Source organism: Vulpes lagopus, chromosome 11 (assembly GCF_018345385.1).
Source record: "Vulpes lagopus strain Blue_001 chromosome 11, ASM1834538v1, whole genome shotgun sequence".
NCBI classification, from domain to species: domain Eukaryota; kingdom Metazoa; phylum Chordata; class Mammalia; order Carnivora; family Canidae; genus Vulpes; species Vulpes lagopus.
Window position 1 is genome coordinate 32,352,945 of NC_054834.1, and position 17,569 is coordinate 32,370,513.

A 17,569-nucleotide genomic window follows, 5' to 3' on the forward strand; every position below is an offset into this window, starting at 1 on the left:
CTCTCCCTCTGCCCCACCCCTTGCTCTCTTTCTCTAAAATTGGCTTTTTTGAAAATAAATAAATAGGGGATCCCTGGGTGGCTCAGTGGTTTAGCGCCGCCTTCAGCCCAGGGCATGATCCTGGAGTCCCAGGATTGAGTCCCACATCGGGCTCCCTGCATGGAGCTTGCTTCTCCCTCTGCCTGTGTCTCCACCTCTCTCTGTGTGTGTCTCTCATGAATAAATAAAATCCTTAAAAAAAAAAAATGAATGAATAAAAAAATTAACATTATACCAACTAATACAAAGAGCAGTGACTTTGTGCTTAAGAAACTATGTTCAAAAGAGCCCATTCAGAGGCTCCTGGTTATGGAAGGAGTAGGTTACAGGGCTGAATGCTACAGCACAGGGAATATAGTCAGTGGTGGTGTCACAGTTCTTGTATGGTGACAGGTGGGAGCTACACTTGCCCAGAGCATAGCAGGCAGTACAGACTTGCACGATCACTATGTTGCACACCTGAAATTAATGTAACATTGTGTTTCAACTACACTTCAATTAAAAAAATTTACTCCGGGTACCTGCCTGGCTCAGATAGTAGAACATGCAGCTCCTGACCTTAGTGTCATGAGTTCAAGCTTCAAGCTGGGCAAAAAGCTTACTTGGAAGGAGGGAAGGAAAGGAAGGAAGGAAAAAAGGAAAGAAGGAAACCTACTAAGATTAAAAAAAAAGAATCCCTTTCATAATTTTACATGAAGCTTGTACTTTGTTACATTTGGGGGAAAAAAAATTTTAAGTGTTAAAAAACAAAACAAAAGCCCAAAGACAGGTTTACTTGGAGCATGATTTTCTTGTCTACAGCCTTCTCTTTATCTGCTTGTCAAGTTTCCTTTTGAAAATACTACCAGCCTCAACTGTCCTAAGGGGTAAACGAGGTGAGAAATTCTCACCCACATTCCAGCCTGAGAGAAGGCAGGAAGGGACACATGCATGTCACAGTGCTATTGTCCCTTACCTTTGGGCACCCCATCCACTGTGGACAGAGCTTCACAAATAAGGCAGGAGGCACATCAGCAGCCACCGCCCCACCTGCTTCTCAAGCGCACCCCCACAAGGCCACAGGCAGGCACCTTACCTTCCATTGTGCCACTCCAGCCTTCCTGGGGGGGCTGTCCCGTGGCCAGCGGGGCAGTCTCCTCCGTGGTGGAGTGTCTGTACCTGACAAAATAGATCAGGTCTTGAATATCGTCTAGTACGGCTGCCTCCTCAAATATGTTACTTTCCATCATTCCCAGATCTCTGTTTTCAGCCACACGGGTATCAAGCATTTTCTCTGCTGTGCTCAGAATCTGTGACTCAGATGCACGGAAGACCTTATCTAGGACTTTCTCCACATTATAAGGCAGGCTCTCCTGCTGCGCCAACTTCAGCTTTAATGACATTTCGTGGAACATGGCTTCCAGCTCGTGGACATCAAAGTACTTCTGGAACCTCTGCAGAGACTGTTGTTCTTTAAAGAAGCTGCCAATTATGGGCAAGTCCTTCACGTGGTCGCTACGCACTGGCCTCACCGCCATGGGTGGCGTCCCGCGTGGCGGGCCACCTTCCTGCTCCTCGGGGGCAGGCCCCTGGCTCTGTGTGTCCGCGGGTCTCTCAAAGTCCTGGTCCTCTTCAGAGAGTTCTTCTACCCCAGGCTTCTGTGCAGATTTCTCAGAGCTGTCTTCTTTAAAATAATCAGAGTCTTGATTCAGAAACATTTCACCTAACCCCGGAGTCCGATTTTTCTTGTCAGGAGAGTCACTTCCTCCAGATGCTGTCTGTGCTTTCGCACCTGCAAGAGGGCTTTCTGTTTCCACCACCCCACTACCTGCTTCCCTGCCCCTGCCCCCTGGCTCTATCTCTTTGCCAAAAGTTTCACCTTTTCTTTCTATTTCCAAAATAGTACTAGCTTCTTCTTTGTTTCCTTCCATTTCTGCATCAGCATTAACCGCACCTAAAGGAGCTCTTGCAGGGGCCTGCAGGTTAACGTCTAACCACCTGCCCTGAATCCCGGGGCTTTTTTCTTTAGCCTGTTTTGCGCTGAGAGCATTTTCATCCTCCAGGAGTTCTTCAGGGCTGTGGTCGTCTTCTGCCTCTGGTTTCTCAGTATGGACACCTGGCACTTCCGGGCTACCTGGCCGGCCTGTGGGCTCCACTTCCTGGGAGCCCGCCTTGGGCTGTTGAGGAGCTAACTCTTCAGCTGAGGAGTCCTTTCTGACCTCCTCCTCGGCAAGCCTCCCCTTCTCGTCCATCTGCTTACTATGTGCAGCAGCCACTTCTCCTCCTTGCGGCCAGGAAAGATTTCTTCCCCAAATGGGACCCTCTTCTTTCAGTTCTCCTGGCAAACCAACTCCATCCAGAGGGGAGGGCCTAGGTTGATTGTGAGTTTTAAGAAGCCGTTCCTCTTTAAATTCCGACTTTGGATGCTCCACTGATGGTGTGTGTGGTTTTGATCCTGCTAAAGCGTGGACGTCTTCCACACGGTCCCTGGAGGCATTATGCTGACCACCCCCGGAGGGTGCTGCGATACCCACAGACTCCTGGTCAGGCTTTTCTTCGTTCACTTGACCCCCTGTGGCATGAGGGAGGGGTTCACGCTCCGAGCCCCCTTCTGAAATCTGCTCTCCGGGCTTTTCTTCATGGAGCATTCCTTTTGAAATATGAATAGCCGCTCCTTTTAGGTCATCTTCTTTGTTATCCAAGGCTGATTCCAACATTTCTTTACCCTTCCCAGTAGCTGGCAAAGAGCCGGGGTCACCACTATGAGTAGAATCATGCACGGTCATGCCTTCCTGCCTCTCCTCCTCCGGCCCCATCTCGGCCTGTGCCAGGCCTGGCTTGGGTTCCTCGGCTCCCCTCCCTTTTCCTGCAATGTGAATTTCCAGGTCTTCGTCGTTATCTGTTTTAGTACCTACATCGTTAGCTGTAGGCAAAAGACCATCTTCTGCCTTCTTAGGGTCAATGTAATCCGCTGCTGACCGTGGTTTCCTCCATTTGCTCTCTGGAATGAACGCATCATCACCTTCCTTGCCTTCCTCTGATTCAGAACTCCCCAAATCCATACTTGTTACGCTGTCATCTTCTGTGAAGAAGACAGTATCCTCCCAGGTTGTTAATATATCTTTATCATAGTTTTTGATGCCAGGGGGCTGAGGTGCCTCAACCTTATCCTCTTCATTTGAACTCTGCTCTCTCTCTGCTGAGTATTTCTCAACTCCGGACTTCACTGGAGTTTTCACATCTTCTCCACCATGTGCGAAGGTCAGTAACGGCAGCTCATCAAAGTTGTCTTCATTCTCCTCTTCGTCCTTGCCAACTATGTGATACTCGGCGTCCAATTCCTCATCAAAATCATCTTCTAATGAAGTAACAAGTCTGGTTGTCTCATCATCAGATACAAGTGCATCAGCAGTGGAGCCAAATTTGGTTTTTAAGTCCAGGGTCATTTCTTTTTTCAAAAGTTTATAAGCATCAATCGTCTGCTGTTCATTCGAGACCTGAGAACCATTGCTGGTTTTGTTGTTTTCACTTTCTGGCACTTTTAGTTTATCTTGTAGCATTTCCTCAAAAGGTTCGAATGAAGATGGATCTCCCTGAGCATGATCTGCTGGACTGTTTACATGCGGGTGGTTCTTCTGAGTCCCAGTTCTTTCCTTGAGTTCCTTAGTGTTTTCTGAGGCTACACTTTCACTCTCCTCTGAGTTAACTTCTACTGGTTCTAGTTCGAGGTCGCTTTCCTCCAATACTTCAGGAGGGGTGTCCTCCTCATGCTGAGTTTCTTCTATGGCTTTCTCAGATTCTTCAGTTGCAGAATTGTGTAATTCCAAAAATCCTAAAAGTTCTTCTACATTATAATTATCAAAATCATCTCTTCCCCCATCAAAACAAACAAAATCTGTCTCCTGTAAGAGAAAGAAAAATGTTAGCATGTCACTAAGTATCATAAGAGCAAACTCTTACCCATGCTAGTGACAGAGACAATCTCAGATTGGCTCTGGAGCGACTTCTGTGCCTCCCTTGAGTGACAACTCTTCTTGGGTGGTGAAGGGATATAGTACCTAGAATCCACTTTCCCTAGTTGCCTGCGTCCATGGATAAGGGCTCCTACCTGAGTACTATTCCCAGTTTCCCTTCGCTGTCTCTTTCCCATGGGAAACAGGATTCACACAGCTGGTGAATTTGCTCTGTACCATCCCTGTTTTCTGTTTGGGACCTGCTGGAGGGCACACATATCCACTCCCCTCTGCACTGCTAGTTTTACAGGGACAATCCCCTTGGGGTGGCCCCGTTAGCTAGCTCTGTCTATGGCTGGGCAAGTCTATCTTATTCTAGACTACAAAGTTAGAAAGCCTAGTATTTCTACAACTTGAGCCACTTTCACTGAAAAGCTTTATCAATAAATAATAGTGACAGTTTGGTCTCCATGTGCCTGACTCCTGGATCTCTCAAATTTGTTCTGAGCACAAGTGGAAGAAAACAGCGTATCATTTATTGGGTACCCCAACTCCCCAATATCCATATCTGATGTTCTGGGAATTCATCTCATAATAATATGTGCTGGAGAAGCTGGAAGACCACCCAGCTTCCCTATCGCTGTGACCTCCAGGCTACACTTCTGTTTACCCAGCTGGAGACATGCAGAATCACTTTGCTGTCAAGATCTAAGCCTATACAGATTTCTTTTGGCTTATATTTTCTTTAGATTGGGAAAGATACATCAGCTTAGGAAGTATCCTATTAAAACACAGGTATAGGGATGCCTGGGTGGCTCAGCAGTTGAGCATCTGCCTTCAGCTCAGGGTGTGTCCCAGGATCTGGGATCGAGTCCCACATTGGGCTCCCTTTGAGGAGACTGCTTCTTCCTCTGCCTATCTCTGTGTCTCTTATAAATAAATAAATGCATCTTTAAAAATAATAATAAAAAAATAAAACACAGGTACATGGGAAATAAAAATTAATGGCACAAGGAAGAGTTTGAAACCACACCCCCACCCCACTTAATTATTTCAAGTACAACTTGAAAACAAGATTCAGGGGGTAGCCCAGGTGGCTCAGTGGTTTAGCGCCTGCCTTCAGCCCAGGGCATGATCCTGGAGACCTGGGATCGAGTCCCACATTGGGCTCCCTGCATGGAGCCTGCTTCTCTCTCTGCCTGTGTCTCTGCCTCTCATTCTCTCTCTGTCTCTTATGAATAAATAAATAAAAATCATTATAAAAAAAGAAAGAAAACAAGATTCAGTAAGAAATATGCTCTACTCTAAATCAGGGTTCTAGGTGTCATTAAGATCTGCTTTCAGGACTATCCATAAGCCTGTATTTTCCTTTCCTCCAATAAAAAGCAAATTGACATAAAAGGGGTCATAAACAAAGGAAGTTAGAAAGCCAACAAAGATTATTCTCTTCTCCTAACTCAACTTTCACAAAAAGTCCGAGGAGCCCTGACAAGTGCAGTAGGGATGGATGATTTCTTCTTTGCATCACATGTGTTTCCAAGCCAATTTCTTATTACTGAAGGGAAGCCTGCAATGGGAGGTGCAGTGGGAAGGCGACTCCCAAACTACTGAGGTCACTGTGACCAATGAACTGCCATCTCATACCTCTATCCTGGGGAGTCTCTTCATTAGGAATGAGGCCAGACAAGTGATGAGGCTGATTTTATGACCCTTGAGATTATCAAGAAATGTTAAAGAGCAGTTCTGCCTCTAAGACTCCATATGTCCGGTGAGTCTCATCTAAGAATGGCTCTAGGCCAGCAGTTCATATGTTCTCCAGCACCGCAAAGAACTGCTCAAAGATTTCTGAATGAAAGTGTGCATCAATTACTATACATTTCAAAACTCCAGAAAATAATCAGCAAGACCAAGGGTCCCAGAACACAAAACCCTTGTCATCACAGAGCTGTCAGTGTACTCAGATGAATACGTTACAGGATGTGCAGATCTGAAACCAGACCTTCCTCCAAACCTCTAAGATTTCCTATTCCAAACCTAGAACTTAACCACAATGCCTGAAATCACCAAAGGAGTCAGTAGTAAGAAAACCACTATAAATTGGCATTTGTGGCCTAATACATAATTTAGTGTTTAATTTCACCTGATTTCTCTACACTTAAAATGTCTAAGAGCTATTCAATGAGTGGCTTTCTGATTGAGATACTGTCTTCTCCTTTTGCTTCTAAAAAGATTTATATCTTGGGGAGCCTGGGTGGCTCAGTCGCTTAAGCCTCCTGCTCCTGATTTCGGCTTCGGTCATGATCTCAGGGTCATGAAATAGAGCCCTGTCTTGGGCTCCGCACTCAGTGCGGAGTCTGCTTGAGTTCTCTCCTTCTCCCTCTGTCCCTCCCCCTGCTTGCACTTGTGCGTTCTCTCTCTTTTGTGCTCTCTCTCTCTCTAAAATAAATAAATAAGAATTTTTTAAAATCTTAATAAAAAGAGATATCTACCTCTGAAACTTAATAACTGAATAAGACATTGAATTCTTTAATTTTTTCTCATATAAAGCACGAAAGAAAAACCCTATATAAGAGTATACATATTAGACAACTACCAAATAATGATTTAGTCTCCTATAAATTCTTTTCAAACTTTTCTTTCTTTTTGTTTCTATTTTTAAAGGTAATGTGATTCTAAATTAAAACTTGATACACAAATGTGAACTTGGTTTTTTTCTGGCCAAAACACACTTTCAAAAATCATTAACTGACTATAACTGATGAATTTGAAAGAGAATTTAAAATTGAGAACCAAAAATAAATTTAAAAATTCCATAACTTACATCTGTTGGAACCTGTAGCTCCTCTTTAGTATATTCATGGACTACTTGTATTAAATCCTTAGGAAAATATCCAAAAATACGCCCAACCTATATGAAAGAATATGCAAAAATAAGCAATCAAAATTCTGTATAAGAAATACAAACAGACATCTTAGCAATGAGAGAAAATACACAAATAGGTAAGGTAGCTATAAACACGAGAGATAGAAAGTTGCTATTGTGATTACAAAGACAATTATTCCAACAAAAATTAAGTACAGAATATTTTAAGGCCAACTTTTCTAAAACCACTGAGGTTTCCTTTCAACATGCTACTTATTTCTAAACACAGAGCACATAAAATTAGATTTCTGAAGTAGATAAAAGACCTACATACGAGAGAGTTATTATATATCTTGTGGTTAAAACTATGAAAATCAGGTGTACTCTGCTGGTTCAGTCAGAAGAACATGCGACTCTTGATCCCAGGGTCATAATTTCAAGCCCCACACTGGGTATAAAGATTACTTAAAAATAAAAATCTTTGAAAAAAAAACTATGCAAATCAAAGCTGATTAGAAACACAATTGCAAATACCCTCCATCAAGACTTTACCTGCACATTTCATAGCTTTGCTCATCAACTGGAACTTAGAAGTCTTTCTTAAACCAATAAACAGCCATGAAAATTAAGGAAAAAGAATACAAAATTCCTAAAATATTTGATCACCATGACAAAAAGCAAATATTTATTGACAGACTAGGCTGTAGCAGCTTTTTCAAAAACTAGATTTTCCAGTATTTCAGGGAGAAAATAAAATTCATATTAATGTATATATTAAGCTTTAGTTTGCTACAAAGTAAACCTCTAGAGAAAATAAGCCCATTTACCAACAGCACTAACAGCTAAAATATGTAAAGTGTGTCCTCTTGAGACACATACACTGTCTTCTCTCGGCTACGCCTGAAACTGAAAGCAGATCTCTCTAGGCAGATCCAATGTACCGAAAGAGAAAAAGGCTATCTTATCATCAACTACTAAAATATCCTCATTAGGAGCACTGTTGTTATATCTGGCAAATATGTGAAAGCCTGTCTTAGAGCTAGAATACAGTCCTGAAGATTAGAGAAGACAGAGCAATTAAAAACTGCTATGCCAGAAGTTAAAATCTACAACTCTAAGAAACCAAAAAGGATTGCATAACAAAAACTAAAAACCAGAAACAAGAATCATTTTGAAGGCTAAGGGAAGAGAGTTTTTAATTTCCTAAAGTATAAGTTTCATTAAATAAGAAGAGAAAATGAGGGAAAAATATACTTTTTTTTCCTTTTGCGGAAAATTTTATTAAGACAAAATCTGGAAAAGGGAGAGAAATCAGAAATACACGGTAAAAGGAAATACATTTATCTTTGTGTAATCTCTATCCACTAAGACTATAGGTCATACAAACTCCATTATTTGGTGTTGGAGAGGATGCGGAGAAAAGGGAACCCTCTTACACTGTTGGTGGGAATGTGAACTGGTGCAGCCACTCTGGAAAACTGTGTGGAGGTTCCTCAAAGAGTTAAAAATAGACCTGCCCTACGACCCAGCAATTGCACTGTTGGGGATTTACCCCAAAGATTCAGATGCAATGAAACGTCGGGACACCTGCACCCCGATGTTTCTAGCAGCAATGGCCACAATAGCCAAACTGTGGAAGGAGCCTCGGTGTCCATCGAAAGATGAATGGATAAAGAAGATGTGGTTTATGTATACAATGGAATATTACTCAGCAATTAGAAACGACAAATACCCACCATTTGCTTCAACGTGGATGGAACTGGAGGGTATTATGCTGAGTGAAATAAGTCAATCGGAGAGGGACAAACAGTGTATGTTCTCATTCATTTGGGGAATATGAATAATGGTGAAAGGGAATATAAAGGAAGGGAGAAGAAATGTTGGGAAATATCAGGAAGGGAGACAGAACATAAAGACTCCTAACTCGGGGAAACGAACTAGGGGTGGTGGAAGGGGAGGAGGGCGGGTGTTGGAGGGGAAGGGGTGACGGGCACTGAGGTGGACACTTGACGGGATGAGCACTGGGTGTTTTTCTGTATGTTGGTAAATTGAACACCAATAAAAATTAATTAAAAAAAAAAAAACAATCCTAAAAAAAAAAAAAAAAAAACTCCATTATTTGGGGGGCACCTGACTAGCTCAGTCAGTAGACTGTGTGACTCTTCATCTCAGGGTTGTGGGTTTGAGCCCCATGTTGGGTGTAGAGATTATTAAAAATAATAAAATCTTTTTTTAAAAAAAATACCCTTCATATTTTTACACTGGGGGATACTCTGTGTCTTTGGATCTGACAAAAAGGGGTTGCAGAATCATGGACCCTCAGGACCGGAAGTAAGCTTTTTATCTAATTTTGCTTCCATATATCATCCCTGCCAAGGAACTGCTGATTGTATTGGGCAGGGGGCGGGGGGGAGAGAAGAATATCTGTTCAAGAGAATGATTTCTGTATAAGCTACTATCGGGACAAATGTAAATAAGCGCCACAGCCCTGAAAGGAAATATTCAAAAGGAAGATAGGTAAGACATGGGCTCTTCTGTTACAGGGCTCATGACTTCATAGGAGCAAAGTCGGTACACAAACCAACTGCAATACAAAGCAGTCAAGGGGATGCCACGTGAGCAATGCAAACAAAGCGCCACCTGAACAATCATCAAACAGCCAAGATCCCTCTGCTGGGTTGCTGAGAACAGTGCTTCCCTCAGAAGGGAGCATGAGAAGTGACTATGGCCACAGGAAAATGCAAGTTGAGCTCACTTGCCCCAATGCTCCAACTTAACCACCTCACTGTATATAAACCATGCAGCCTAAGAACGTGGAAAAAACTTCCCAAGAGTAAAGTTTATCAAGAAACCTCATGTGGTCGATTTGAAGGAAACAGAACAGATCCTTCTTTTTATATAGTGATTCAATCAGGATTCTGCCCAAATTATAAGGGGTGAACCTGACTAGGTAGTTGGTCTTTCAAGCTTCCTCCCTAAGAATCTGGAACGCCAACAAAATGGATTTATCTTTCCCTGAGTAGGTTTCTCGAGCCTTATTTTCTGTTGTTTGGTATTCTATTGAAAGTAAAAGTTTTCACAGTGGAGACTGGGTATTTCTCAAAGTTTGAACAATCCTAAGGACATCAAGAACTCTTCCAACTTTCAGTAAATAAACAGTATGCACATCACACTTTTTAGCAAATAAAGGACAAGAACTCATAAACCTCTCTCCATCAGGTCACTCCTAGGGAATCTCCTCATTAAAAAATCAAACGCATGAGCATTATTTACAATAGCCAATGGAGCTCAGTTGGTTGGCTCAGATGGTTGAGCAACCAACTTTTGATGTTGACTCAAGTCATGATTTCAGGATAGTGGGATCCATCCCCGGAGAGGGCTCCACACTCACCATAGTCTGCTTATCCCTCCGCCTGCAAGTGCACATGCTCTCGCTTACTCACTCTCTCTCTCTCTCAATATCGGTCTGAATGAAGAAGTAAAACCTGGGGCAGCCTGGGTGGCTCAGCAGTTTAGCACCTCCTTCAGCCCGTGATTCTGGAGACCGGGGATCGAGTCCCACGCCGGGCTCCCTGCATGGAGCCTGCTTCTCCATCTGCCTATTTTTCTACCCCTCTATCTCTCTGTTTCTCATGAATAAATAAATAAAATCTTAAAAAAAAATAAACAATATTTGTTTAAAAAAAAAAGTAAAACCTTACAATACCCAAGACTTGGAAGCAACCCAAGTGTCCACCAATAGATGACTGGATAAAGATATGGTACACATACACAGACTGACTGACAGACACACACACACACACACAAACACTGGATATTACTTGGTCATAAAAAAATGAATGAAATCTTGCCATTTGTAACATGGATGGACCTAGAGAGTATAATGCTAAGAAAGATAAGTCACTCAGAGAAAGATAAATGCCATATGATTTCACTCAAGTAATGAGAAATTTAAGAAAAACAAAAAGAAAGACAAAAAAAACTAGACATTTAAATACAGGGAGCAAACTAGTGGGTGCCACAGGAGAGGTGTGTGGAAGAATGGGTGAAACAGGTGAAGGGAATTAAGAGTACTCTTATGGTGATGAGCACAAAGTAACATATAGATTGTGGAGTTACTACATTGTACACCTGAAACTAACATAACACCGTAAGTTAATTATAGTTACATAATTATACAAAAAAAAATCTTAAAAATCAGAGCATGGGGGGTGGGCTGGGTAGCTCAGTTGGGATGAGCACCTGTCTGCCTTTGGCTCAGGTCATGATCCTAGGGTCCTGGAATCAAGCCCCGCATGAGGCTCCTTGCTCAGCCGGGAGTCTGCTTCTCCATCTCCCTCTGTCTGCAGCTGCCCCTGCTTATGCTCTCTCTTTCTCTCTCTGTCAAATAAATAAATAAAATCTTTAAAAAATAAAAAATCAAAACTGAAAGAGAGCAGCTCGGGGAGTCTCCAGGAGCAAGGGCCTGAGAGCAGGAAAAGGATGACCCAGAAGTTACAACCCAAACAAGGAAACAAAAAAACACACAGTGAAAAGGACATTTTGCTATTTTAACAGACTAATACCAGTACCCATGATTAGGTAACTGTTTGCAGAGCTGCCAACCTTTCACAAATATTAATAGTTTAGAAAAAAATACATATACAGCGAACTTTACACGTGAACACTTGAAACGTTGTCCTGCACAAAGTTGAGAGGAGGACCTCGAATGCTGACCAGCCCTTCTGTTGTAAAGCAACAAAGTTCAGAATTTTTAGGTTTTGCCACTACCACCTTTCCTATGTATGGGGCATCTGCGGCTGGTAAGGCCTGAACTTAATACTGAGAAGAATCAACCACGAGCCATTCTGTTTTGTTTAAGGAACCGAGCAGAGCCTCTACCTGGTGCCAGGCCTGATGCCTGCTGGGGACACAGGAAGATGTCGCCATCAAAGAACCCAGGAAAACAGTTCATTCCACCTACAGCGCTAAACAAGCCAATACAAATAAGAAGATAAAGCGTGTCAAATTTGTACTTACACTTCCGGCCCAAACTTCAGGCAGTCTCCCTGCCAGTTTATAGTAGACATACACAGCATCACCTTTTTTAAAACTCACGAAACGACAATCTGGGCCTATAAAATCTTCTAGAGCCTCACCTCGGTACATTAACACTGCAGGTAAAGAAGGAGAGGGGAGAAAAACAGGTATCAGGATTCTACTTTCACAGTCCATATTGATTTATTGGGAAAGAGGAGGGTTTCCTCTACTCTATAAACAACAACCAAGTTTCTCCAGTACTCTCTGGAATCAATCGCTTTCAATTCATATGCTCCAAGTATCTAAAACCTTTAGAGCTTTATCATTATATATCGTGCCCTACAAGTAGACAGGGGAGATGGCCACTTTGCCTGTTTTTCTCTATGGATAAACCAAAAGCAATGAGTCCACCGCTACACGTAGCTGGAGCTGGTCTCAGGAGAAACTCTTGGTTCTCTCTCTAACCTTCTTGTCCGCAATCTCTGCTGTTCCATAATCATAAAAAGCTTCGCTGTGCAAATGGATAAATTCAAGAGCAGATGCTGGCTGGCTTAAGCATGGCCGCATGAAGAGGCAACGGGGAACTGGGGAGAGCACCCAGGAACCCCCAAGGGGTCAATTAACTTCAACTAACACTAAAAGGCACTATCTTTAAGTGGCTAAAACTGCTACCAGGCAGCAGTAAACACTGTCAACTTCATTTGAGGCCACGCTGTGGCCTTCTTCCCTGTATAGTTATCTGGATAAATTAACGGGAAAGGACATCACATCCTATTAGTGATTAATAGTGATAATCACATATGATTATCCAATCATATGACAGGGTAATGTGAAATTATTATGAAAGCAGATAATGTTCACTGTCCCCAACACTATGAAGGTTTCAAAACGAAGGAAAGATACCCTTTTTTTATGTTTATACACAAAATCACGCGTGGGCATCACGTGTTGCAGGGACAAGCGAAACTAGGAGAATTGTTCAGTAGTTACCTTCAGCCTTAAAATGCAGGACTTATATCACACTTGATCTAGAAACTAGGGGAAGCAGCATTTCTCTGTTGGCCAAACACACAGTTTATGATATAACATGAAACGGGCAATAGATACAATTAAATAAGAGAGAAAATAAGGGTGACATTGAAAGTACATTTCTTCTTAAAGCCAGTCAGCCATAAGTACATTAAAATGTATTTCAGGTACATATTTGAGGGATGAACAGATAGACTGGCGGGCAGTTTTTTGGACTTTTGAAGCTAAAATCAGATGATTTTAATACATGTCAGCATCCTAATTCAGATGTAACTGGGGAAAAGGCCAGGTTGAAGATGATGGACAATTTAAGACCCGGGATGCTATCAGAACTGGAAATGGCAATGCTGCTTTTGTTTCCCCCTTAGAAGAGATCACTGAAAAACTGTAACAATAAATTAGATGACAACATTACCCACACTGTTGGAACAACTCTCTGAAAAGCACACAAGGACAGCTCCCACCCACACACAGACCCCTCACTGGATACTTTATGCAAAAGCACAGTCCCAGGCCCTGCTGGGCTGCCGCCTGTCGGGTCTGGGTTTTATCTGTTTGGACACCTCTCCTTCCCCGGCTCCTGTGACCAGCGAGGGCCTTCTCAGGACCATGTCTCGGCACCGGGACTGGGGAAGCATCAACGCTGGGATTCTCCAGGTAACTGGTTTTGAGGAACCCAAGGAGGGGAGCGCTTGAAGGCAAAGAAGAGCAAACATGTCGTCTCGACCCTGCCTGCTAAAAATCCGGATTTGCTCAGGGCAACCCGAAGGGGGAAAAGCGTGGAAGACGCTGCGCTCTGGTAGTGTCTTCGCCCTAGGTTACCTCTGGGAAAGGCTCCACGCGGCTCGGAGGCCTCCTCGCTTCCCGAGCACGGCGAGTTGCCGGGATACAAACTCCTCCAACTAGGAAATCTGTTTTCGAATAGCACCAATTTGAATATGAATAAGCTAAACTCCATGGGCTGAAGGGCCTCTCCGGCAGGAGCAGGCTGCGAGGGTACAGCTGACGCCTCGGGAACGAGGTGCACGGTCCCTGCAGACCCTCCGCGGAGCCCTAGGCGATCCGGTCCCGCGGGCACAGGCGCAGGGAGCCCAACCCCCGAGGCCCCCGAGGCGCGAAGGCCGACGGCGGCGGCGCGCAGGAGCCCCCGAGTGCCTCTGGCGGTCGCTCCCCGGATCTCCCCGCGGGGCTCCGGCGCCGTCCGTCCTGCTCTCCTGCTCACGGCCCTCGGTCCATCCCCCACCGCAGGCTAGGGCCGGGGCGCGACTCCGCTTCCTGCGCAGAGCGGAGGGGGCTGCCGGCCCCGGTGGCCGCTGCGGGCTCTCGGCCTCCGGGGAGAGCCTCCGCTTTGGGCCTCCCCGCCCGGCCTCGCAGGGAGCCTTCCCGGCACGGACGGGACGGGAGCGACGCGGACCTCGGGCGCCCGGCTCCCCGCACCCAGGCTCCGACCCCGTCCAAAGGCGCTGCGAGCCCCCAACCGAGGGAGGCAGGCGGGCAGAGGGGGCAGCGCCCGCGCCCTCCCCGAGCCCCCGCGGCCCCGACGCCGGTCCCCGGCGGAGCCCAGCGCGCCGCGCACCCCAACTGCCCCGTCTCCCCTCGGGGCCGGCGAGGAGCCGCCGCCGCGAGCCGCCGCGGGGGAGACCCGGGCCGCCGCCGCCCCCACCCCCCCCCCGCCCCCGCCCCCGCCCCCGCCGGGCCAGCCGAGGGGGGAACCCGGCAACAAGTGGAGGCAGCCCCCCCCCGCGGCGCCCCCCCCGCCCGCCGGCCCGCGCCCCCGGCGCCCGCGGCCCCCCCCCCCCCCCCCCCGCCGCTCACTGCTGCACTCCTCGTCCGCGCACACTTTGTGCTCCGCGAAGCGCCGGCCCGCGTCCGCCCGCGGCTGGCCCCGCACCCGCCACGGCGGCCCGAGCAGCAGCAGCCAGAGGAGCAGCCCCGGCGCCGCAGCCATGTTGTGGTCACCGCGGGGAGCCGGCGGCGCCGAGGCGGAGGCGGAGGCGGAGACCGGGGAGGAGGCGAGGCCGGGCGGGCGCGGCGGGCGGGGCGGGGGCGGGGCGCGGCGGGCGGGGCGGCGCAGGGGGCGGCGCAGGGGGCGGCGCAGGGGGCGGCGCAGGGGGCGGCGCAGGGGGCGCGGCGGGCCCCGCAGACACGTCAGCACGGCCTCGGCGGCGGGCCGGGGGCTCCGGGGACGGGAGGGCAGGGGAGGGGAGGGAGAGGGGAGGGGGGAGGCGGAGGGACGGGGGCGCGCTCCCACTCGCGCCCCGACCCGCGCTTCCTCCGACCGGCGCCCCCGCGCGCCCTCGCTACCCGCGCCCCCTGCTCCACCCGCGCCCCCGCGCGCCCTCCGTACCCGTCCCCGCCCTCAGACCCGCGCCCCCTCCGACCCCCGCCCCCTCGCCCCCTCCGACCCTCGGACCCAAGCCCCCTCCTCCGACCCGCGCGCCCTCGCCCTCGGGCTGCGACCCGCGGTCCCCCGCGCTCCGGTCTCCTCTCCCCCGCCCCGTCCCCTAGTCACCGGCCCTCCGCACCGCCGCACTCATCCCTCACCCCTCCCTGCGACCTTGGAGCCCCCCCTCCTTCGGCCCAACACGAGGTGCTTTTCTGGCACCTTCTCGCAGCTCTCATTTCTGGTCCAGCCCGAACCAGCCTAGCCCCCTTCCCGCCCTCATATCCATTTTTGGTTTGGTGCGTCCTTTTCCAAACTACCAAATCCCACCCACGAGTGGCCACTGTTGGCCTCTGGTTTGCGGCTCCCCCTCCTTCAGGCTCCCAGGGGTTCCTTCGGGGACCCCATCCATGATCCCCCCCTCATTAGGAAAGCGCATGAGTGGAATGATGGGTTGGTGATGGAAGTCAGAGCCGGTGACCGGCTTGGTCTTTTTTTGAGCCTTAGAAGGGGTAGGGGTTGGCAATGTCTACCAGTGTTGAGATCTTCAGATCATTGAGTCTTTATCCCTAAGGGAAGGAGCGGTTTAATTCAACAAAAACGTGTTGAGCTTCCATGTATGCATGCCAGATCCTAGGGTAGTGTGGTGAAGGATGTAGGTCAAAAGACAAGGTATCAGGCCTTTGTCTAAAATCCACAATTTAGTAGAAGCTAACATAAAACCGGCTCAAGAATAAGTAGCAGGTTGGGAAAAGCTAACTAATTGCAGCTAACTCTTTCTGAGTTCTTGCTTTGAGTAAATGGGGGCATTCGCACTTCTGGTGAGAGATGAAGCTCAGCTTCAAACCCAGGGAAATCCTCCCTTTTAATCACAACTCTGTAAAGCCTCCATCGAGCAACATGTAATTTTTGTACTTTCTTTCTGACTAGGGGAAGCAAAATCTTGTGTAAGTTACGGTATAACTGAATTATCTATATGTGCAAAGAAAGAAAGAAACCAGGGAAGATAGAAAGAAGCCACAAGCCCACAGGTCAGCCCAGAGAAGAGTGGCTACAATGTTCTAGCCCTGGCTGGAGCACTTTGTGTCTGAGACCAGGGGCTTCTCACTGCAGTGCTCTCTGCTGAGGTTACTCACCAACCCCATCGGTTGGTTTTCCAAACTAGTCGGAGTCTTTAAAAATGAGAGGAAAGAATGTGGCCCATCCATGCAATCCATAATGTTGAATAAAGAAAAAGATAAGATGTTCATGTAGATGTTCACAGTTGTGTGTAGGGGCCATGAGACTTCCTGTTGGTCTAGTGGGGTCCCCATGCTCTCTGGAGAGAATGTACAATGGATAGGGCCACCGGCCATCTAAATATGGTGCCCTTAGAGGTTCATTTCCTTTCTACTCTGTTTCTTTGCTTTAGAATCATGAGTGTGTCTACAGGCATCTTCAACGTTACGTGTTAAAACCCAAAGTCTTTATATTTTCTCCATCAAACCCTGTTCCTTTCAGTCTTCCTTATCTCAACAAATGCCATTTCAATTCCTGTCTTCCAAACGCTCAAGTCAAAACCTTAATTCCTCCCAACTCTTTCTCTCACACCAAATCCAATCCATCAGACAGTCCTAGGCTTTCTTTAAAAGCTTTATTGGCATGTAATTGGCATATAATAAACTGCACACACTTAAAGTGTACACCTTGATAAGGTTTGACATACGTATATTGCCATGAGACCATCACTATAATCAAGATAATTAACTATATCCATCACTGATAAAAAGAAAAAAAGAGTCCTCTCATGCTCCTTTGTAATCCTTCCCTTCCCTTCCCTGCCTGTCTCCAAACAACCTTCTGTTGCTATAGGTTGATTTGTAATTTCTGGAATTTGATGTAAGTGGAATCATACAGTATGTCTTCTTTTTTTGTCTGACTTTTTCCACTCTGCGAAAGCACTGGAAATACATCCAGAATCTGACTGCTCTCACCGTCTCTGTTGTTAACACTGGATGGCCAAGCCACCATCATCTCTCGCCTAAAAGGTCACGATAGCCTTACTGTTGCGCCTTTGCCTCCCTAAGGTCTACTGTGTCAACAGCGGCCAGATAGATCATTTCATGATATAAATTTGGTCATGTCTCTCCTCTGCTCAAAACCTTCCTACGACTTTCCATTTCCAAGTAAAATGCAATGATTTATGATGGAATACACTGTCTTATTTGATTGGACCTTGATCATCCCTTTTTTTACCCCCACTTCTCAACATTTTCTTCTTGCCCTACTAGTTCTCCTCAAACTCACCAAGCTCCATTCTTACAG

At 46.6% G+C, this 17,569-nt stretch overlaps 1 protein-coding gene across 4 annotated transcripts in view; it reads right to left on the reverse strand.

The window, feature by feature from the left end:
• The window catches only part of MIA3 (MIA SH3 domain ER export factor 3), a 58,513-nt gene extending 43,640 nt beyond the window's left edge, over nucleotides 1-14,873 (reverse strand). For 3 of the 4 annotated variants that reach the window (XM_041721791.1, XM_041721792.1, XM_041721790.1), the window contains exons 1-4: nucleotides 14,698-14,873; nucleotides 11,854-11,987; nucleotides 6,793-6,879; nucleotides 1,115-3,920 (exon numbers count right to left, since the gene is read on the reverse strand). In XM_041721791.1, the coding sequence (XP_041577725.1) occupies nucleotides 1,115-3,920; nucleotides 6,793-6,879; nucleotides 11,854-11,987; nucleotides 14,698-14,830 (3,160 nt within the window). In that variant the 5' untranslated portion in view covers nucleotides 14,831-14,873. The remainder of the gene's footprint in view (nucleotides 1-1,114; nucleotides 3,921-6,792; nucleotides 6,880-11,853; nucleotides 11,988-14,697) is intronic. The other variant, XM_041721793.1, reaches the window with a different exon arrangement.
• Nucleotides 14,874-17,569: the final 2,696 nt, after the last annotated feature.